The sequence below is a fragment of the Lutjanus erythropterus genome, chromosome 4, assembly GCF_056507025.1.
Source record: "Lutjanus erythropterus isolate fLutEry1 chromosome 4, fLutEry1.hap2, whole genome shotgun sequence".
Taxonomy (NCBI): Eukaryota; Metazoa; Chordata; class Actinopteri; order Lutjaniformes; family Lutjanidae; genus Lutjanus; species Lutjanus erythropterus.
This window is the reverse complement of record NC_139320.1, coordinates 42,069,721-42,093,194: the sequence shown is the minus strand read 5'-3', so window position 1 is coordinate 42,093,194 and position 23,474 is coordinate 42,069,721. Positions and strand designations below refer to the sequence as shown.

At 38.1% G+C, this 23,474-nt stretch overlaps 1 protein-coding gene across 1 annotated transcript in view; it reads right to left on the bottom strand.

Annotated features, from left to right (window-relative positions):
- Nucleotides 1-23,474, bottom strand: part of b3glcta (beta 3-glucosyltransferase a) — a 139,350-nt gene that overhangs the window by 105,993 nt on the left and 9,883 nt on the right. The window contains exon 2 of the mRNA XM_084718025.1: nucleotides 12,459-12,502. Within this exon, the coding sequence (XP_084574151.1) occupies nucleotides 12,459-12,502 (44 nt within the window). The remainder of the gene's footprint in view (nucleotides 1-12,458; nucleotides 12,503-23,474) is intronic.

The following is a 23,474-nucleotide window of genomic DNA, read 5'->3' as shown; positions in this document are numbered from 1 at the left end:
GATTTAGATTTCTGATTATTGACTTTTCTGCATCGCGTCATAATCTTCCAAAAGAGAATAACAATGCATGTAAGATTTTTTTACCCACCACTATACACAACATTCATTCAACTCATTACTTCAAGTCAAAAGACTCAAGTTAGAAGAAGTTCTGAAGTGTCCTGAAAATAAATACTAGAAATTTTAAGCTTATTTAACTTGAATAAAAAACTATATTTATATTTAAGGTTAAAACTACTACAAGGAACTTTCATATTTTGTTGATTTCGGAGGCCCCTGCAGACAAAAACATTCGTTTTTCCACCATAGTAACCACAAAATATAACATCAAAAATAAAACTAAACAAAAATCTCCTTCTGCTTCTTTTTAATTAGTTGACTCATGACTCATTGTGGCTTCAGCTGGGATAATCTAAACACAGGACTGTTTCACTGGATTTCAAGGAGAATCTGAGTCTTTGGAAAGGATGAAGGTCTTGTTTTCTTAAGTACAGATGCCTCAGTGATAAAGTGAGACTGTTTTTTAACCAGTTAAAGACTCCTTGTTGTAGCTTCAAGTAAATGAGAAAAGATTAGTTGATTCCACTAAATTCCTGTATGATTTTTCTTACAGTGTACAGAATGTGCAGTCTAAATCTGTATGTTATGATCACACAGTCTCAAAGGAAACCAATTAGCAAGCACCAATTTAAGCGAATTGGTGGAAACAATTTTTTTATTTTTAAATGATGAGTGTTTTGTGTCTAATAAAAGCAAATAATTCAGTTTAAAGTGAAATTAAACCTTGTCTTTTCTGCTGCTTAGCGTACATATCAGCCCATACATAAATCACATCTTAAGGCCTTGTGTCCTGCTGTGAGATAAAAATCAGAAACCAAAGAGGAGAGAAATGAGAAACGCTCTCAGCTAATGCTCTCAGGATATTTTTAAGAACTGCAGGTTTTGTCCAAATAATATGCTTCCAGAAAAAGGCGTGTGTGTGTGCGCGCGTGTGTGTGTGTGCACACACCACCTGTCCAACTGTTGATATTCACAGTTTTTGTCCGGTGGGATCTTCAGGTGCACATTGGCCGCATTCACACAGGTTTGTACAGTAATCTCAAAAAAAGAATCTATCCTTCCTGCTGAGATAAGGTCACTGCAGAGGAGTTAAAGCAATGATTCAGACATCAGTCTCACACACACACATGTCCTCGAATCCAACACAACAACCCAACCCAAGGTGAGGAGCTGCTGGTGGGGAAGCAAAGCTCTTATTTTTGCCTGTAGCGACAGCCATTAAGGCAGCACAGATGAGAGATTAGACGCAAATGATGTTTTGCAGAAAGCACGACAACGAGCAAACAGCACAGACAGAAGATGTTGTTGTCCAATCAGACATGAAGGCTTGAGCTGAGTGTGTTGTTAAAGACAGCAGGAGCTCTTTGCCTTTAAGACCGGTTATTATAGCAACAACTGAATAGCACTTAAGGTTGAGTGCTGCCTGCACAGAGATGAAGATCTATACCCTTCAACTGAGAAAAGAACAGACGAGCAGAGTTTGAGATGGTGGCATATAAGATGTGTTAATGTCTTTTATTTGGGGTACGAAAGTGGAAGGATACGGTTTTGTGCAGTTTTGGTGTCATTTTGAATTAAAACACCTATTTCTGCTGCACAGCCCCGAAGATGACCCTAAGAAAATGTTTGTATTATGTAACTTTGTGAAGCCATTTAGCCTCAAAAACACATGAAAGAGCTCAATGACTCATAAAGATCAACACTTTCAATTATTTCTGCTGTACTGGTTGTGTTCCTGTGTGTAACATATGACTAGTTGTTGTGTTTTCTTGCATCCAGGAACAACGCCTCAAGGTGAAGCTGCCCCTTTCAAAATTAAGCGTGGGCCCCGTGACGTTTTTTTGACCCTTTACCGTTCTGTTCAAGTGTTTGGTACAGCACATTTTGAGCTGCTTTATCTAAAAATGTGTTGAGCTTAACTCAATCCATCTCTAACACATCACTTGTGAAGTCTAGAGTAATTTTCAAAAGTTAACATATTTTTCTGACAAATTATCGGTTCACAGGTCTCAGTGGACTGAATTATGTAACTTGATACAACAAAAAAAGTCTAACAAGGGCCAAATAATTATTTTAAAACACACTTGCTTGTCGTTTTTAGGTAAAGCCAGTGAAGCTAAACTAATGTACAATTCTGATTCTTAAAATGTTGGGAAGTTGTGCAAAACTGCAAATACAGTAAAAAGACAAGATATTTAATTTTCTAACTGATTAACTTTATTGTTCTTTGTAAATATACACTCTCTCTGAATTTGATGCCTGTGACATGTTTTAGAAAGTTGTGAATGGAATTATTCGGAATGGAATAGAGTTGGAAATATGTTAAAAGTTTCCAAACAGTCATTGTCAGCCCATCCATCAGCAATCGGCGATATCATCGTCCCTCCTCCCACCTCCTCCCGTCCTCTCCAGTCTCAGCTGGAAGATGTGCACAAGCAGCAAATTCACTGTTACGCTCGCTGCGTACGTTCACTAAGTCCAATAGATAAAATAAACTCAAACTGTCTAGAAATTACATGTTCTCACACTTACTTTCCATTTGAAACAGAGAAATACAACCGTACACCTACTGAATTCAGATTTCTCTCTTTTACCGATCTAAGATGACCTTAATTGGCTCATTAACTCCTCAGAAAACACAACTCAATTCAAACTTGGCAGAAAAACATGTAGAACTCACAAAAACTATCTTTGTTAGTCTGTCCACTCATCCAACAATCACCAACTCTGGTTTGGTCAAAATAAATCCTTAATTCACCGCATGAAAAGAGTTTAAAGAGTCTGACTCTGCAGGCTGTTTTCCTCTCGCTCGTCACCCAGCTTAGCTCACTCATGGTCGGCTGAGTGGGTGTGGACTGCACTGCTGGATGAGAACATGGTGCAGAGCAGAGGCTGTCACTCTGCAGACTGCAGACAGACAAAATACAATGACAAATATCACCCATTCAATCAGCCAAAAAAAGCAAGCGAACAGATTCAGCCCATCTTCAATAGACGATATATTCGCCCAATTGCCCAACCCTAGAATGGGACACTCAAAAAACACCTGTTTGGGTCATTAGACAGGTAAAAACATGTGAGGTGCCTGTGCAAATAGTTTGATAGTTTAAACAATGTTTCACAACACAACCGCACAGAATTTGAGGATTTGACCATCTACAATCCAGAACATCATGAAAAGATTCAGGGAATCTGGAGAAATCTCTGCACATAAGGGGCAAGACTGAAAACCAACATTAAATGTCAGTGACCTTTGACCCCTCAGGCTGCACTGCATTAAAAACCCACATAATTGTGTAAAGAATATTACATACGCTCAGGAACACGTTAGTAAACACAGTTTGCTGCTGCATCGACAAATGCAAGTTAAAGACTCTTTTATGCAAAGTCAGATATCATCAACATTCAGAAAGGCGGAAGAATTTTCTGCATTAGTTTATCTCAGTTTAGGCCAAAGTGGAAAAGTGTGATGTGGTCAGATGAGTCCACATTTCAGATTTTCAGGTTTTTGGAAAATCATGAATGTTGTGTCCTCCAGGCTAAAAAGAAAAAGGGCCATCCAGATTGTCACATCTGTTAAAGCCCCATTAATGCTGACATACAGGATTTAGAGCAACATATGCTGCCATCCAGATGACGTCTTTTTTTTTTTAATACAGAGAGCCCCATCTTACGCTGATCTAAAGCACAAGTGGAAAGCATGAGGCACAATTGATTTAATTTATTCAAGGTGTGGCCAAATCTACTTTTGCTGTCTTGCGCCAGGGCCACATGGGTATCCTGTCCTGTCCTGCCCCTTGTGCCACCAGCGCACAGCAGGATACACCTATCAGGCGTGCCTAAGCGCCCTCATTAACTCACCGGCGAGTTTAGACCGAACATGCAATAAGCCGACAGAAAGTCGGCTCTCATCACCTTTAGGAAGTGAAAGCGTGAGAGCACCCAATATATTATCCATATCTCCTTCTCCCATTTGCACTCCTCCATCCTGCTTACACTACTGCAGGTGTAGGAAACAGAATTTTAAAGTGTTTCTGAAGTTTGAAGTGCGCAAAATTACTCACGGTATATCCAACCAGCTCTGTCAGAAGCACACATACAGTACTCTTTTCTCTCCAGGTCGGGCCGGTCTCGCGCAGTCAGCTCTTTAAAATTGGCATCGCGATTCATTTTTCATCTCGACTGATTTCAGTCGTCACACATTTGTATCAATTTTTAACTGTCTCATGATGCATCCTTACATACCTACAGCGTAAGTTATGTATCACAGAGGTTAACATGCTGCTGCCATGTTTTTGTAATGTGTTCAAGATTAGTTTGTTTTTGTTGTTAGTTTGTTTTTTTTCTGGCATGGGGGTTGATCAACAACAAAAAAATCAATAATTCTCTAAAAACATGCTGTACCTAATAGACCATGTGTCATTTTACAGTAAAGGTAGCAAATCTAAACTAGTGCAAGTAAAATTGACATTTGCTATAAGATAAAAATAAAACATTCATTTTGTTATTATGATAAACTGAATGCCATTTCATTGCATATAAGGTGAAATTATTTCATAAATATGCTTTTTTGACTGTCTAAAAACATGGTCTACCAAATGGTCAAATTCTCCTTTAGTGATGAAAGTAGTAATGCTAAGATAATAAGTTATCTCCTCTACAAGTGAGCTTTTTATTTGACTTTTTTTGTCAAGGTTTTTTTGTATTTGTAAATGTAATTTTATGCTTTTATCCTGAAGCAACATCTCAACCATTTTACTATAGGTCTATATTAAAAAACTATGAAGTCTGTTAAAATAAATAACAATGATTGTGTCATGGTTGCCCCAAACAAAATAAAAAATGCAAAGAATTTTTTTTCCCATGGCCTTCATGTTTCTTGAGAGGACCCGAGCGGTGGCGAACTGTCAGGACGTGTCAGATGTACTTTTAACTAGTTGAAGCTGGCTTTGCACGACCCTCAGCTGGAGTCTGTAAATAATTTCTCAAACTGTGTAGTACTCATCATGCATCCTCTCACTGTTCTGAGTCCTCTGAGTGCAAGAGATCAAGGCACTTCTGCTTACATTAGCAAACTTGGAAGTGCACTTGTTGTTTAGGCTGTTTATGAAGCCCCGAAGCAGCAGATAATCACGGTACCTGCGCTTGCCATCGCCAACTTCTCCAAGTCATTCTAAGTTCAAACTCATGCCAGTCATCAGAGGCTTCGGGCTGTCTTCAAAGGATGGCGGAGATGCTCAAACTTGCTCCATATGCAAGCCACGGACTGTGTTCAAAGACAGCCACTGAAAATTACGCTTTAATGTTTACTGCTGCAGCCATGTTTGCTGCTTTACATATCATAAGCCTTTTGTATTAACGTTACATGACACAGTATTGATCAAAGAGTGAGTAACATTTCAATACTGACTGAAAATTTAAATAGACGATGATCTTTTCCTCCACAAATAATAAGCCACTGACAATGACTTTTATAAACATGCTGTTGTAAGTTTAATCCTACTTGGCTGTAGCTGCTTTGCATTCTGAGTCCAGTGTTACCCCAATCACACAGTACAGGAGGCCCTGCAGATTCAGCCAGATTTTAATTGTGATGGGATGTGCCCAGCTGTTTGAAGTCAGGAGGGGAATCCTCTCTAATTCACTGCCAGATATTCTGTGCTGACCATTGGCACCAACATCAGGTGAAATAAGCTCTGATCAAACACTGGTTTTAAGGCCTGCTACAGTGGATTGACCCCATTAAATGCAAAACATACAATATATAGTACTGTTCAATGCAGTTTACATCACCTCATCACCATTGGTTTTCCAATGCATTAAAATGTCTATTGGCCAGTTCACGCTACATGTTTGAGCAGCGTGTGTTACATGTTGGTTTTTATTTTGGCACCCATATTTACAGGTTATAGTGTGTTCAGATAACCAGCGAAAACAAAGCATCAGGCTACAAGTCATGTTCAATGGAACCTGGCGACATGAAGCCAGAAACCGACGTCAAACACTGTTGCTGTGCTTTGGGTGTGACGCGCTACAAATCAAAGTAGAGCTGGCCTCAACTTTTCTCAGGCTCAGCAACAATGTAGCCGCCATGTTTGACCATTTTGTAGCTGTGGCACAACCAGTAATGTGAACATACGATTAGAGCCGCAGCACATACTGAATGAGCTGCACAGCTCACATGTGGCTGCAGCCACACTTCAAATAGACATTTGGAGGCTCGCCTACATGTCACGAGTGGTTCTCAGCAAAAATACACAGGGAAAATGATCTACTGACATCATACCAGTGACATGACATGTCTCACTGCAGTTTAACTGTCTCTATCTGTAGAATATGTCACAGACATTAAAAAACAACGACAGAATTTCTTTTTTTTCCCTCTCTGTTCTCTTCCTCCCTCCTTCTCTGAATGAGGGAGAAAATCACTGATTGCATTCTGAATACAGCTCTTTTCTTCTCTTCAAAACTCCTCTCCAAACCCAATGTAGGAAGATTCCCCCTGCAACAAAAACACAATCTTTGTGGACACCACAGGCGTGCCAGCTGCAGCATTCAGCGAGGTAGCCATCGTGCACAGGTACAATCAGGTGGTGTGAACCAGCCACTGGGTTCAGCAACACATTTTCTCACCTTCTCAGAAGGCAGGTTGGTATAATTATTAAAGGTTTCAAATGCAGGGTCCAACGTTAAGATGAACAGACTAACAAGATGGTTTTGGTGAGTTCTACATGTTTTTCTGTCAAGTTTGAATTGAGTGTGTTTTATGAGGAGTTAACGAGCCAATTAAGCTCGTTTTAGTTCGGTAAAACAGAGAAACTTGAAGTCAGAAGGTGTATGGTTGTATTTCTCCATTTCAAATGGAAAATAAGTGTGAGAACATGTAATTTCTGGAAAGTTTGTGAGTTTGTTTTGTCTACTGAACGTAGTGAACATACACAGCACGCATAACATACTGAATTCGCCACTTGTGCACATCTCCCAGCTGAGACCTGAGAGGATGGGAGGAGGTGGGTGGGGGACGAAGATATCGCCAATCGATGGGCTGACGATGATTGTTTGGAAAATTTCAACATATCGCCCAACTCTATGGTTACACCCTCCGTGCCCTCTCTAAGCCACGGAAAAATGATCATTTTTATTGGCTTTAGCCAGGAACTCTCTGCAGACAGTGCAGTACATAGCCGGTTCTGTAGCATTGTACTCAACCCACGGATATATTTCTTTCCACAAAGGGAGAAACGCTCTGTGCCTCTTTTCTGTCTCATAAGCTAATTTAGCTTACTTTGGCTGCGGGTCTTCTGCCATGGTGTCTGAATGAACGTCTGACTTCTGCACATTAGCAGAGACGCTCAGCAAGTAGAGGCAGCGACCTGCCAATGGGTTCAATCCAGCCCACTGGGTGACTTTGCAAAGTGTAAAAAATTGCAGGGCAGTCATTCCCTCCTGTGTAGAATGAAACTTCTTGAGGTCAAATTTAAAGATATTGAGCATTATGCTCAATATGTCAATCAGCAGCTTCAACATAATCTGCATCAGACTTCTATCTTAAAATAATACTACTAGAGCCCAGTTGCTAAGGCACTGCCAAAACTTCTGACTTTTAAATGTCTTGACTTGTAAATTAGCTTCCACTTTAGTTTTTGTTGTGCTTTGCCAGCAAGGCAAGAGAACATTAAAAGAATGTCTAGATCTTGACAAGTTGTTTGAATCATGAATGTTCACTTCCAAAATACATAAATGTGTCTTGCATTTGCAGATCCACTGTCATCTGTTTCTTGTAATGCGCATTTAATGGCATTCTGTAATGACTGAATGTGGGAAAACTGAGACATTGTTGAAACTGCACTTATTTTTCTTAAGACATCTCAGACTGTTCAACAACAGTTTGGTTTTGTAAATGGATGGTTCATTAGGTTTGAACATTTTCAGAGTGTTCTTCTTCTACAAAACAGGGAAAATTGGTTTTTAAATGATTATTATCCAATGGTTTATTATGCAGTGGTTTTACTGGTCTGACCTACTTAAGATCAAAGTGGCTGTATGTGATCCTTCAACTAATACGCTTGTGTTTTTTTTTCATATATTTTCTTGGGCCTCTATGCCCCTACCTATAGGACAGCTGAAGACACAATGGGGGTGGGGGGGTGAGAGAGCAGGGGAACTACACACGACACAGGGCTGCAGGAGTCGAACCCGCAGCAGCTGCAGAGGTGCAGAGGACCCACAGCCTCAGCACATGGAGTCACCAGGCCACCAACTAATATGAGCTTGACACCAATGGGCTAAATAATTAAAACACCAATATGATCGAAACATGTGGCATATCCTGTGTTTTGGCAAACGTGGTCTTCATTTACTTAGAACTACCTGTCTATGCTATCTGAGCAATTCTGTATAATCTAATGATCAAATATCCTCAATGTTTGATTTGTTTAACAACTCAATTATGGCTGCTGTGTCCTGATGGTCCCGAGAACCAAATACCAGAATTATTTGGCACTAACAAAAACAATCTTAAAAAAAAATATTGTTATTAACAAAGATTGGAGAGACGGCAATAAAAGTATTTTTGATTCGGATTGTCCAAACTACAAAAATTGATCCAGAAGCTCTATTATATTGTATTTGATCGTGTAACTCTTCATTTGTTGCTCCTAAACTGCTTTAAAACTGAAAAAAGGTCTGCGACTTTATTAGAAAGTCAATAATCCTCTGTGGAAAGAGTAATAATTAATTGCTTTTTTCAGTGACTGCTTACTTATAAAAAATAATAAATCAAGTGTGTTTACTTGAGAGTCCACTAATTTACAAGCATGTGTTGCAAATTGTTGTATTCAGTATGTAAATGAGCGCCAGGCCTCCTGCCATGGCCCTGATGTAAACTCCATGACTTCCCATAACTAAACTGGAGCGCTTCCATGACCTACAAATTTGTATTCCTTTCTAATTTGTTAATGTTGTTCCTCAGCTCAGGAGAGCTAAAAAGGGGGCAACAACCTGGTTTCCAGTTTGCAGTCGAGCTCGGTGAGAAAAACACGACAAACATCACAGAATACAACAAACCTCTGATACAAGGTGTACAACACATTTTGGACCTAATTTCTGCCTGAGACACACCTGTCAAAGTTTACTGACGTTAAAAAATAATTTGTGAATGCATTAATAAGCACAGGGCATGTGTACCTCTGTGTTCCCATGGTAACCAGGCATCAACCTCCCAGCAAGCTCTCAAAAGCCTCGTGTCAGGGTCAAGAATGGAGGAGAGGACAGAAAAATATGTTTTTCTGATGCTTTCCGTAGACATTTATGTCCAAGAATAGATGTATTGTACCACTTTCACACAAAAAGGAACTCCATAAACTAGTTTCTCAGCATTTATAATGCGTTTTTTTCCACCACATTAGACATGACTTTTATTCCAGATTATGTTTCCATTGTTGCAAAAACACAGCTCTTTTCATTCCTTTAAAGAGTTTCTTCTCCTGAATGGATGTCATTTAAATCTGTGCTTTATCACTCTGACAGGCAGCTGTCCCTAATCGCTCTTTTAGAGTAAGAAAAAAAAAAAAGCTTTGATTGAGTGGCCATTCTTAAAGGGACACAATTATTTCAGGGAAGAGAACTGACTTGAAGTGATAGTTTGGATTTCTTGAAGTGGGATTGTAAGAGGTACTTAACCATGGTCAGATGGCAGTTGGCACCAGGCTTGGACAATATAAAGAGATTATTACAGCATACCAGTGTATTAAAAAATCCTCACAGTTGATTTTTTAATGCCATCATAAATACAGGTGCTCCTCTTTCTGTTAAATTGATAGGATGGCGTTGTATAATGTAGTGGCCATGATGTCTGGGGGATAAAGTTACAGTAAGTTAAAATATCTTAGTAAAAAAAGAAAAATGCTTCTGCCACCTGATTGGGAGTATTTTGGTTTTGTCCTGATGATAAAGGTAAGCCAGCAAAGACTTCAGACTACTGAGTAGGGGTGAACAATTTTGAGAAAATATCTAATTATTTTGACTGATATTGCAACTATGATATGTTTTGTGATATTAGAGGTAATGATAATTTTTACATCATTAATTTATTTTGATTGAAAAACATGTTAAAATGACTATGGTGTGATTTTATTTGCAGGAATTTGTATCAAATGAAAATATCTGTACAATCTAACATTCATTGCGATTTTCGATAAAATTTAATTCTGCAGCCCTACTCCTGATTGGTCACAGTAGCATAGTGAGTGTGTAAATTTAGGTGGGCAAGCGGCAGAGAGTGACAGTGAATGTACACTGAGAAAGGCAGTCAGGCAGTGAATATAGTTTCGAGTTTGTCAATGAATAAAAGCTGCAGCTTCTCAAAACCAAAGCAGAGCTCCTGAGTGTGTGTTGTACAGCGTTGCCACGCCGATCAGCTCCACCTATGTTGAGGGAGTACTATCTGCAGTGAAGTACAGTCGAGTCAAGCCATTTTACACAAGTTTTACACAAATGCCACCATAATAGTCAATAGTCATAATAGGCGCAAACATAGTTGGCATGCCCCCAGTTTGTGGATGCAAAAGGATATATTTAGGCTGCCTTAAAAAAGGACCAGCTTTGGAAAAAGCAGTAGCAGTTTAATGCTGTTAGCAGTTCTATATTACATTTAGAATAGTTTTACCACTTTACTTTGCCATCAGACAGCCTTTTCTGATGGAAAACTAAATATGGGAAGATGGAAAGTCGAATATTGCTCCCTCCAAAGCAACCAGACTCCTTTAGCTTATACAACACAGGAGCTGCCTCCATCAGTTAATTAGTTTGTTATTGTGTGACTTAGGTGAATTTGAACTAACCTTTTAAAACACCAAAGTCACACAATAACAAAAAGAAACCAACAAATCAAGGCAGCGGTGACCAGCAACTCATGTGTTTTGTGAGGAGATCACTGTTTTTTTTGCCAGTGGAGTCTGATTGGTTTGGAGTGATATTTAAGGTTTTCCACTTGCACCTCTAGCTGGGAAACGTCAGTGCATTACCATTATCTCTTAAAACACACAGAGCTGCGCTGAGTCGCATCTGAGATGAATCATCTCCAGAGTGTGGCCCAAGCATGCAAGAATTTTTAAGCCATCTGTGTGTTCAGCTCTCAGTGCTTTTGTAGCTTTTAACTGGATCTCTGTGGTTTGAAGTTTAGTTTCTCTCCGGCATCGCTGTTTGTACTTTCAGGTATCTGCTTTATTTTACTGTTTCATGTTCACTTTCATCTGGGTAGGAGTTGTGTTCAGTTACCAGTAACAAAAAAAAATCAACATTTCCTAATATTGCTACTTCAAAATAACAAAAAATTTTTTCATTGTGAAATATAGATAGAAAATTAAGTGTTTATTTGCAGCTTTAGAGCAGCTCGACTCAAACAAGGCTTGACTTCAGTTAAAGACAGACCTTCAAGCAGGTGTCCCTGTAATGGAGATGTGACTCCCTGCTGTGCTGGGCTGACATGCCAAGTCCTGTCAGAAAAGCAGTGAAAATATTTCAAATATAGGGTAGACTTCAACTGAAATTGATTTTGTTAGGTGGCTAAAATAAGTTGCGCTGCTGACCCTGTCCACAGCAGTACATTGTTCAGCTTCCTACACCAGTATTCCTGCTGCTTCTCTGAACTGGGAGCATGTCAACTGCCATCTAGTGTAGGTAATACACAGACTATGAATAACTACCTCAAACAACCCCACTTAAAAAAACATCCAAACTATCTCTTTAAGCAAACCCTGTACGTTTGTGTTCAAATTAGAGGCCACTATCTCTGTGTGCTTCAGAGAATCATTTTGTTTCAAGATGTTTTTAATTTTCACTTAGATTACACTGGAGGCGTAGCTGATGAGAATTTCTGCCTAAAATCCTTCAAAACAATATGATAAAGATGAAAAAAAAGTGACAAAGCGAGAGGGTGAAACTTCCTCTGCAGGGAGAGAGGCGGTTGACATCAGTAAAAGGCAAGACAGTAATTTCCCATTTCTGTGATGCTAAGCACCTCTGCCAGGAGGCTTACTGTCAACATCTTCTCACCCCGAGAAGAAGTAGAGCAACTGAACATGTTAATTATTTATCGAGCTGCAACTGCAGACTTAGAAAATGCAACAGCAGGAAAATCATCTTTGCACTTGAGGAAAGAACGAGTGGATTATTTGTATGTAGGAGTAAATTAAACTTCTGTTCTGGAGGCCAATAATCAATCCATTTAAAAAGGAAAAACATGGTCATTAATTTCTGCTGGTAAAGGTAATTAAGGTTTTAATGGAGGTGAGGAGATCAGGAAATAAACGATTAACACTAATTACAAAAAAAGAAAACACAAGCAGTAGAGCAAGGTTTCAGGCTAATTTGAAACATGTGTGAACTGTTTGTCTTACCTGTGAGCCTTTTCCTGAGCTGCCAGCAGAGAAGTTGATAAGAACTGTAAAGAACAGAGAAAGAAAAATTATATTTTTAATAATAAAGACATCCCTAAACTAAATGAAAAAACTGAACCATAAATTGTCTATTTTTTTCTTCGGGCTGGGTCACTTCTTCATCTAAAAGCTGCCATACGGAGGCGGGGCTAAACAAAGACTGTAATTACTCAATCCTTTATGGTACAGTAACATGCCTGTTTTGACCTTTTACACTGACATAATACATCCTCAATTAAGGTGCAATACTTTAAAAAAGATGCAGGGCCCTAAAAAACCCGTAGCAGTGTTTTAATTTGTCACATGACTCCCTGGAGGCCATGCAGAAACCCTTTTTTGTGACCTTCCTTACATGGTTTAAGTGCATCATCTCTTTCCACAAAAAATGCTCTGAAAACATATTTATCTGTCATTTTACAATCTGGAAAATTTTATTCACTTTAATAGATGAGTAAAGTTTAACTTTAAAAGTTAAATCTGATCCAAGATCAGTACAGGGGTCCCATTTTGACGTATAGCATTCATCCACCACACTGATAACACCTTGTTTGTCACGTGTCATGGACAATAAACCTGCACAAAAAAGATGATTCCAAACATATATCACCATGTTCGGAACAGACATGTGACAGACACATTACAAACACTAACATTTCTATTCTGGAACATAAAATAGCAACCTTAAACTCTCAGCAATGCATTGTGGGAAATTATGCAAATGAGAGGCATCTCTCAGCCAGTTGCACACATGTGAATGTCACAAGCCAGAGTCCTACAACAACCCCGCCATTACATAAATTACACTACACAAACTACTCAAGCTTTCAAGACTGAGGTTCAGTCTCAGCCTCGACTACAACTACTGCTAACAACAACAACAACCTGTAACAGTCTGTAATAGAAAACTGTTAAAATTTAAATGCTGCCTTAAAGTAACACCGTACCATTATGGATTTCTACCATGACATTTTTAGTATTTAGCATATTTAGACTAGCTAATAAAAGATAGAGTGTAAAATGTATTGATAACTACTGTATTTTATTTTATTTTAACTCATAAGCAGTGAACCAAAGATGGCAACAGCACAACGAATCATGGACACAGGAAACTGAAAACAAGCATTTAAATGTCGCACACTGAATGTGACTCACTATTCTGTTTGGAAAAGAGTTAAGATAGTTTTTAATTTTTAATTTTTTTCACTTGTCCGTTTGGGCAAGAGGGTCAGAAATCTACTTACCCAAAGTCAATTTTTACTTGTCCCAGTACAAACTGTTTTATTTGTTAGCATTATTAAATAACAACAAAGACTAAAGTTGATTTTTACATTTAATCTAGGGCTGCAACATCTATAAAATGTCAAAAAATAGTGAAAAATGTCTATCTTGGTTTTTTCAAACTCCAGGTTAACGTCTTCATATGTCCTGTTTTGTCAGTCCAAAACCCAAATATATTCAGTTTATTTAATAAATGAAGAAAAGCAGGATATCTCCATATTTTAAGGAATGAAAACAGCATTTTCAGCCACTTTTGCATGAAAAATTACTTGATGATTAATCAATTATCGAAACAGCTTGACGTTTTAGTTCATTTTTTTTAACCATTTGCCCAGTCAGGCAAGTGAGTTACTAGATTTACATAATCATAATGCTTGAGGCTTTTTACTTGTATGGTTTAATGGACTGTTCATGTAAAGTTTGCTGAAATATGTCATGATCTCCAGACAAACAAATATTTGGAAATAGTTTATTATTTTTATCTTTTTCAATTTCAAATGACATAAATTTTAAACTGCTGTGGCAACTGATAATTATATATTAGTATTATGAGAAATTTTAGTTAAATTTTAAACAATAACTCTCTTTTTTTCATCCCCTACCAAGTAACAAACCCTAAAGGGTGCCCCTTATTTCTTGAAACTAATTGCTGCTTACAAGAAAATGCCAACTGGCATCGTCACAATGCATACCAAGGAGGGTTAAATATTTAAACTATAACAGTGCCTAAATTCCTTCGTGCTGAGTCTCCAAGAGGACAATTCATCTATCCAAGTTTTTAATTAGAGCCAGGAGAGCTTCTTTCCAATTACATTGCCATCGATTGTGAGACAAGAAAATCTTCACAGAGAGATTCCCAGGATTTCAAATCAATACATCAAAAAAACAGCAGTGTCGCTGAGAATGAATTTATAAAGTAGTTTATATTAAATCAGGCTGCCTGCACTCCAACATCACTCAGCTCTAAATTTGACTTTAATGAGGTGACAGAGCCGAGAAAGAGTTAAATCGCCTCTCCTGACTCGCTGCAGCAGCCATTAAAGGGCACAGAGTGTTGATTCAGACCTAAAAGCAGCAGATATGTTTTCTAGGAACAAGCCAGTTGAAATTACGGCTGCACGTAATATCAGACGCACACACACACACAAAAAAGTCCAATATAAAAAGGTACATATTTCATAAATGCAATCTCTGTGACTTTGCTTTTATGACTCAATCTGCAGTAATTTGGTCAGATATTAATTCCGTCCATGCAAGGGAACCCTTTTCTTAAATTATTCAAAGAGCTGAGTTAACTTCAAAACACTCCAGTGTGTAAAGCCTGGAGTAAAGCCACCAGTTCAGAACAAACGAACAATGTAATGAACCTAATTATTTCACTCATGAAGGCAACCAAAAAAACAACAATGGACCCAGGCCAGTTTGCAAACAGTCCAAATTTACCAACCGAGCCAGACAAGTGTTATTTTTCCATGTTTCCTTCCAAAGACGACAAAAATTTTTTTATAAGAGCAGAAAAAACCCACATTAAGGTAGTGAGTGCACCCAACTTTTACAGAACAATCCACAGAATTTTCCAAAGGAGAAGATCTGATTTTCACGCAGTTTTTATGCATCCTCACTCCAAAAATTTCTTTTGTTTGTTGCTGCAAGAGGACATTGTTGTTCACTGCAGTTTGCAGTTAATGGAGTCCTTTTGTGATGACAGCTCAGAATATGCTTAATAAGGGACAAAATATGGAGAAAACAGAGAAGAGCTGCTGATCTTGCACATCAAATAATAATGAAAAAAAAAAACAGAGAAAAAAGTTTCTGCTGTATACAGTATCTTATTCATTTAATTGATTTATTCTTGGTTTAATTATCTATATATTATATGTCTGTGCAGCATGAAGGGACTACAACTTTTATTTCATTGTGTGCTTCATGATACATTAAATGCACAATATGCAAGTTCTGCTGCTAGAGATCCTTCATATTAAAACTATAACTAAAACTGTTTCATGATGTATGTGACATGACTCAGGCAGAAATGTTCATGTTCATGGACGAGGTAATATTTAAGTTTTATTCATGTTATATTTAGTCATGTTTACTGACTTCCTTTCTCGGTCTCTGATGTATCCCATGTTTTATATAGCAACCAGCAGGAACAGCTAGCAGGACATGCCCCGTTACTTTGAATAAATTATGGATTTCTCTCCGTCTGAACATTGTTGGAAATATTTAAAATCATGTAAGAACACAACTCCACAAAATATATAACCTGTGTCTTTTTTAGACATTTTAATGCAGAAATGTTACATATTGCATATTGCTGCTTTAAGCAAATCTGAACAGATTTTTTAAAATGTTTTCTTAAAGCTTGAGCTGTTCTGACATGAAGTCTCTAGGCTTGAAATTATGAGTTAGATTAATGTACTGCTGAGAGATAAATTTCAGTGTGTGAGAGTTAAAATTCTCTGGAGATCAAACTGTTTTAATGATTTCACCTCATGATTATGGGAGGCATAATTTCAACATTAAAATCCACTGAAATGTACTTTAAAATTCAATAAACAAAATCAAAGGCAGAATCAGTGATTCTCACAGTATTGTCTTATCTCTCCACCCTGCCTACTTGCATCATCCTGTGCATGTCTGAAGAAAAAAAAAACCCTTTAAAGATGACTCAGCGTAGAATTATAAAATGACAGTTGTCAGGTCATAAAACCAACCAACCAACCAAATGTGTTGATCTTTACAAATCATGACTTGATAGACTCACAATGACATAACTGTCAGTGCAAAAACACTGTTGAAATCAAAAAATAATATTAAATCGCAACCTTAAAACCGAAAGCCATATCAAATCGTGGATCTGGGGAACAGTGACATCCCTACGCATGCTGTCTTTAATACATTTTAAGTTAAAGGCAAATTATACAGGGTTTTTCCAAAAAATAAGGCATAGACTCATACAAAAATAAACTCTGTCAATCATCACCCACGACCCATCAGAAGTGGCAGTTCCTGAATCTACAGAGACCCCACCCTCAGCCCGTACCTTCTCATCCTCTCATTATTCTGCTGTGCTTGGGACACTTTAACAACCCAAAGCCCCCTGGGAATCAGACTCAGCAATCAACTTGTCTTTCTGATGCGTTTACAAACAGCAAACTGAAAAATCCTGCTTATTCTACATATAAGTCAAGGTTATTTCTTCTCATTGTACTGAAAACAATGATGAAAGTTAGTATGAAAGTCAGTCCCTTCCCCCGTACGCTTAAAATTTACTTAATGTCACTGGGAGCAGCCTCACATGTTGCATCTAGCAGCAGTCACAGCCATAAGTTCTTTGTCTCAAATGAAGAGCTGATTGTTCAGACTGAAGAAAATGGAAATCAGTCTTGACTGAATGTTTCTCAGCTGTTGATTTAAGTTTACATCTTACATTTATTGAACTTGAGGAGCTCACTTGGTGTGCATCATGTACCGAAGGTTGAATCCCTGCTGTACAGCAGCAGCCCGGGTTTGATTCCAGCCTCTTTGCAACATGTTGTCCCCTCTCTGTAACCACCTGTCCTGTCTGTCTTCACCCGTCCTGTCCCAGACAGTCAAAAGCCAAAAAAAAGATAATCTCTAAAGTTAAACTTGTTTTCTCAAGCTCACTGAACCATTCAGTTTAAGTTCAGGTAACTCACATTCAAAAGCTGAACCAGCCTGTTTTACAGTGTAGTAATAATTATAATCATAATAATTTACGATAATATTGCTAATATCAATGATTAATGGATGAACTGTCAAGCTCAAGTCATAAAAGTGTTTAGAATAATGTGAAGTAAATAAATGGACCTTGTTTGGTTAACTACAAACTACAGTTGTTTTTTTAAACACCAATTACATAGTATTCAATTAATTTTATATCAACTGCTCTCTATCTCTTATATACAACATTATTTCCTAAATAAAAGAAAAAGCCTGTGCTCACTGATAAAGGAGCAACTAAATTGTACAATGTGGTAAATCTAATAACAATTTGCATCCTTTCTTTATCAGCAACACAACACCAGCTAAACCAAAATCAAGCAGCAGTAAACACATTATTATCTGACGTCCATGAATCCTAATTACTGTGTGAAGTTCACAAACATAAAATCCAATCCCGCAAATCATGAGCTCTGCGGCGCAAGGAGAACGACTACATTGTCATCTGGCATCACAGTTTCTGTCGGTATTAAAAATGCAACATTTGGCGTGAAATGAAGCTTCCTACAGGAATACATTCAAGTTCACGATACGTTCTGCTACATCTGCTCAAACTTCCCATCTTTTCATGGCTCACACTGGAGAGGGAGCAGCGGAGACACACAGAGAGGGAGAGGAGAGGGTGGGAGTAACTCCCTACATAATGTCAGGAGCGCCGATGGGAGCACCTCCATCTCATCGCCTCCTCAGCCTGCATAATCAAGTCTGTTGTTTCCAACCATGTTTTCAATTGAGCGGCACTGAAGGGAACTTGTTTGCTTTGATTTCAGGAACTCAGGAAATCACTCTACATGCTGAAATCTCTGAATGGTTTAGCTGAATGCTTCTTAACAAGAATCTAAATTTACATTGTCATTGTAATCAAAGCACACGTCCGATACAATTAGCCAGGCAACACTGTGCTCATAACAATGGGGGGGGAGTCACGCTGGTGTCTTTGCACAATTCACAGACTCTGACAACAAAGAAAGTATAGATAGTGGGTACATACAGGGCTTTACAGAATCACAATTCCTCTTTGTCTATAAATAATAATAATAAATGACTGCCTTGCAGTTGCATGCCTCCGCTAGCCAGTCAAGTTTCAGTTTACATCCATGTTGGTTCAAACTAATTGTAATATGCATACTGAAGATTTTTATGGAATTTAATAAAAGGTATTAAGTGTATTTTTGATCACTATGTCGACATGTATGATTCTAGTGAATAATTTCCACTGAGAGACATGCTGAGAGACTATTTTCACACTGGACTGACAGAGAGCTGAGCATTATGATCTCACAGTCAAGTTGACCTTTGACCTTTTGAATATAAATTGAATTATTAAACATTTGTGTGAAATGTTCTCATACTTAACATATTAACTCTTGAGTTATGGCCAAAAACACGTTTTGAGAGATCACAATGACCTAATTAGGGCTTCAACTACTGATTCATTTCACTGCTGATTAATCTGTCAATTATTTTCTCGATTAATCAAGAAATTGTTTGGTCCATAAAATGTCAGAAAATGGTGAAAAGTGTTTTCCCCACAATCGATAATCAGCTTACTGTCAGTTTAAAGGCCTAAAGAGACTCACAAATACTCACATTTAAGAAGCTGGAATCAGAAAATAGGAACTTTTTTCTTTAAAAAATTACTCAAACCACTTAATCAGTTATCAGAATAGTTGGCAATTAATTTAACAATTGATTCATAATCAATTAATCAATTAACTGTTGCAGTTCCGCTTCTAATCAGTTCACCCTTGAGTCCAAGTGGATATTTGATAAAAACTCTGAAGAAATTCTATCCAGGTCTGCCTGAGACATCACATTCACAAGAATGGGATGGACATGAGGTCACAATGACCTTGACCTTCCTCGAGTCCAAGTGAATGTTTGTGCCAATTATTTTGGGGGCTTTTTATCCTTGATTTCATAGGACAGCTTTAGACAGACAGGAAATAGGGGGTGGGGTAGGGGGGGGCAATGTGCAGCAGGCTGGATTCAAACCCATGACCACCGCTGAGGACACTTTACATGGGTCAAGCGAGCTACAAGAACATCAGTTTGTGCCAAATATGAACAAATTCAGTCAAGGTGTCCTTGAGACATTGCATTACGGACAGATGGATAGCCTGTGGAATTTGAAGTTTTATTGGTTTTATCAGCAATAATCATAACATACACAAGAGAAACAAAACCTAACAAAATAAAATAAAATAACAAAGTAAATTAAAACAGGCAGGTAGCCAACATTGATTAAGCTGATAGGTCTGCAGTTAGTTAGGTCTGTTTTTGTCTTTTTTTTTTACTATAAGTGATATTATGGCTTTGCTGAAACTTTCTGGGAGCAAATCACACTGCAATGCTTCTACGAATACCTCTGTCAATATTGGACAGAGCATATCTATACATTTCTGATAATACACTGCTGGGAATCCATCTATACCAGCCAACTTCCTAGTATTCATACTCCTAATAGCAGTTCTTACTTCAGCTGACAGACGGACAACCTGAAAACATAATACCTCTGGCTGTCATCAGCGTGGGGGGCATCAAAATCTTGATGTATTCATTGTAATTAAGCAATGATTTGCTTGTTGGACAGTTGGTTGTTGTGTGACTTAACTTTCCTCTTCATCCAGGATTTAATGGGTGCAGAGGGAGTGGGGGAAAAAAACGGAGACGCCACATGAAAGTACTTTGAAGTAACTAAATTACATTAACAAAGGCAGCTTCGCAGGTGTATTATATTAACTTGAATGCTAATCAGCAGTGAGTGTCAGCTTTAAAAGAGCTCTGATAATCACTACGTCCGTGTGTGAGTGTTCAAAGCAAAAGGAGACAACTAAAGGCTTCAAAAGAAGCTGAATAGTGAAGAGCCCCAAACAGCAGCTGCACTGGTCCCCAAAAAACAACAATATTCAATGTGGCAAAGACAATGAAAGTAAAATCACGTCAGCTTCACAACATGCAGATATTTATGGTGCAGGCTGCCATCCAGGAAACTCTTCTGAGATCAGTGCACAAACACCAACAAGCTGAGGACCATTAAACCTGGATTCACCTCTTACCAAAGCATCCTAAACCCACGGACAGCAGCTCCCAGCACTCGACTTTAAACAAGAACGCTATCTGCACGGCACAAAACAATGTGGAGTGGCTGATGAGGACAGTCACACATTCAGCAGGCCAAACAGACTCAGACTTTTCCTTTAGAGTTGGCAAATTAAATCAGAGATAAAATGCGAGCGAGTATTGGACTTCAACTCTACTGGAGGTGACAAAGTGGACTCTCATGTCGCTGTGTTTCTGCCATTAAGGTGTGTTAAAATTTAACACAAAGTTGATTTTGCTTTATTCATTCAAATTTAATGAGTTTTTGCAGTCCACATTCACAACAGCATAAGTACTGACAGCACTAAGATCAGCTGTAGCCGTTTTCACTAAATTAATGTTTTAGAGAAATTTGTTTCTGTTCTCATTAGGTCAGACTTTTAAAAGTAACTAAATTATATAAATAATCTTATAAATTAATTAAAGTTACTGTCAACTCACTGTGAGGGGAGAGGGAGACTGTGAAAACTGACAAATGAGCATTGAAACCATTTTAAATATTCAGAATTGATATATGCCGACAAATCGCTATTTTTTCACAACACTGGGAACAGAGTTGTGCAAAAGGTCAGATAACCGTGGATACCTACAAAAAAGCTGGGTAACAGGTAGCAGCTGCTTTTCCATTATGAAAGTCTAGATGTTTTGTCCATAAAATGGTGAAAAATGTTGATCAGTGTTTCCCAAAGCCCAAGATGACGTTTAAGATGCTAGAATCACAGAAATGTAACTATATCTACTATCTATAAATTACTCAAACCAGTTGATTGCCAGATTCCCTCTGCTTTTTCTGTGTCAAACTTCCTGCCTGCTTGATTTGCTCTGTGCAGTTTGTTGTGGCAGCCATCAAAAATAGACTCAGTGTGTATTTGAAGAGATTGTTAATGTTTTTTCAATTGCCAGGTCAGGCAAGTGGGTCAGAAATCTACTTGAAGTTATTGGCGTGTTTAATGTAGGGCTGCAACATCTATGAAACATCAGAAATAGTTAAAAATATCCATTTCAGTTTTTCACAGTCCAAGGCGATGTCTTAAAATGTTTTGTTTTGTCAGTCAATAACCCAGATATTCAGTTTAATATGATAACAAGCCAAGGAAAGCAGAAAATCCCCATATTTGAGAGGCTCAAAACAGCATTTTCTGCCAACTTTTGCATGAAAATTACTTTAATGTTTAATCATTAATCAAAATACTTTAATTCTTTTTCAGCACATGACTGAGTTGCTAGATTTACATGTCCGACATGGCGTTTTACTTGCCCCGGGCGAGCGGCCAAGCCTTAATGCTGAGCCCTGGGGTTTTACAGAATCGTTCTGTTATCATTGTCAGTGTATTACTTACAGATACTCTTGTCTGGTGACAGGGTCTGTACCTGTGAAAGTGACAGACTGAACAACTGAACTCAGAGAAACTGATCAAGAACACCAACTCTCTTTTGTTATGAACCCTCTCAGTTTTACTCGTTTCTCTCTCGAGAGCAGAGTCGAAAAGCTCAATGAGAAACATTTTCAACTCATGCAGACCTGCCTTGACCTCAATTTGTGCTGCAGAGGACAAATCCATGTCTGTTTGCTTTTTCCCCCATTGTCTGTGATCACTCTCCCTTTGAAATCTGCTTGCTTGAATATATTTTAAGAAGATAATAGGTTGATGTAATAAAAGGTTTATTACTGTGACTTTTGGATTCCACTCTCTGGTCCTTAATAATAAAAAATTGACTTAAGGCTGCTTTAACCATTTTTCATTGCTGGTGAAAAATAACTGTGAAGTTCATTACAAAATATTTCTTGCTATAATGAAAAAAATGAGAACTCTTTGTGGGGACAAAGGCAGCAAACACTATTATCATGAAAGTAGCTCCTCAAAGAAATGGCACAGATGGCTCACAGTTTGCGCTGCACATACAGTTGTAATAATGCATCTGATTTGTATCTTATGAAAACTGCTCTGCAAACTGTTAGGCATGCAGGAGGCACAGGCTTCATCTGGCATTGTGTCATACTAAATTTAAACTTTTTATTCCCACTCAAGCACCGCCAGCAGCCATCTAGAACCCATACTGGCAACTCCTCACCCAGCTGGAGTTTCTAGCTGGAGCTCTCTCTTGATAGGATCTTTTTATTTAAATACAGTTACCATCCTGTTTTTAACTTGGGGATGCTTTCAAATGCGATGTCCTCAGGTATTTTGAAACATACTTTTTCAAAAATATATAAATTTATACCATATGATAGTTAATATGGGCATAACTTTGGAAACAGCTGAAAAACATTGTGTATGGTGCCGAAAATACCATATATTAATTTATCTCCAACAGGGTTTCCCAAAGTGGGATGTGTGCACCCTCCAGGGTGCCGCCAGCTGTCTCTAGGGGGTGTGCAAGAAGAATAATGTAATGGTGTAATTTTGGTACTCTTATTACTGCTAGTTACTGGGTGTCCTCATGCATCTTTCTCTCCGTTTTCCATGTTTCTGTTTTCCTACTGCATCTGTTTCTCAGACTTTGTTCTTTATGTGGCATATCATGTGTGACAAAGTCACAGAGTTATTTCAGGGCACTTTTCAAACAGAGCAGGTCTAGACAGCACTCTTTCATTTATTTTTGTGGGAAATAAATTTGGGAAGTTATTAACTGACAAAATAACAAGACATGAATGTCTGTTTTAGGCTTATGAAACTCAAAACTCAAACTGAACAAATCAAAGTACTCGATCACATTGATGCAAAAACTGTCTAAACTGTTGCAAGAAAATGGTCTTGCTATTAATCAACTGCTCAATTAATCACTGATTAATTTATTAGTCCGTTGTCAGACATTGGGCCTCATGCAAGAACATTTTAATATCCTTGT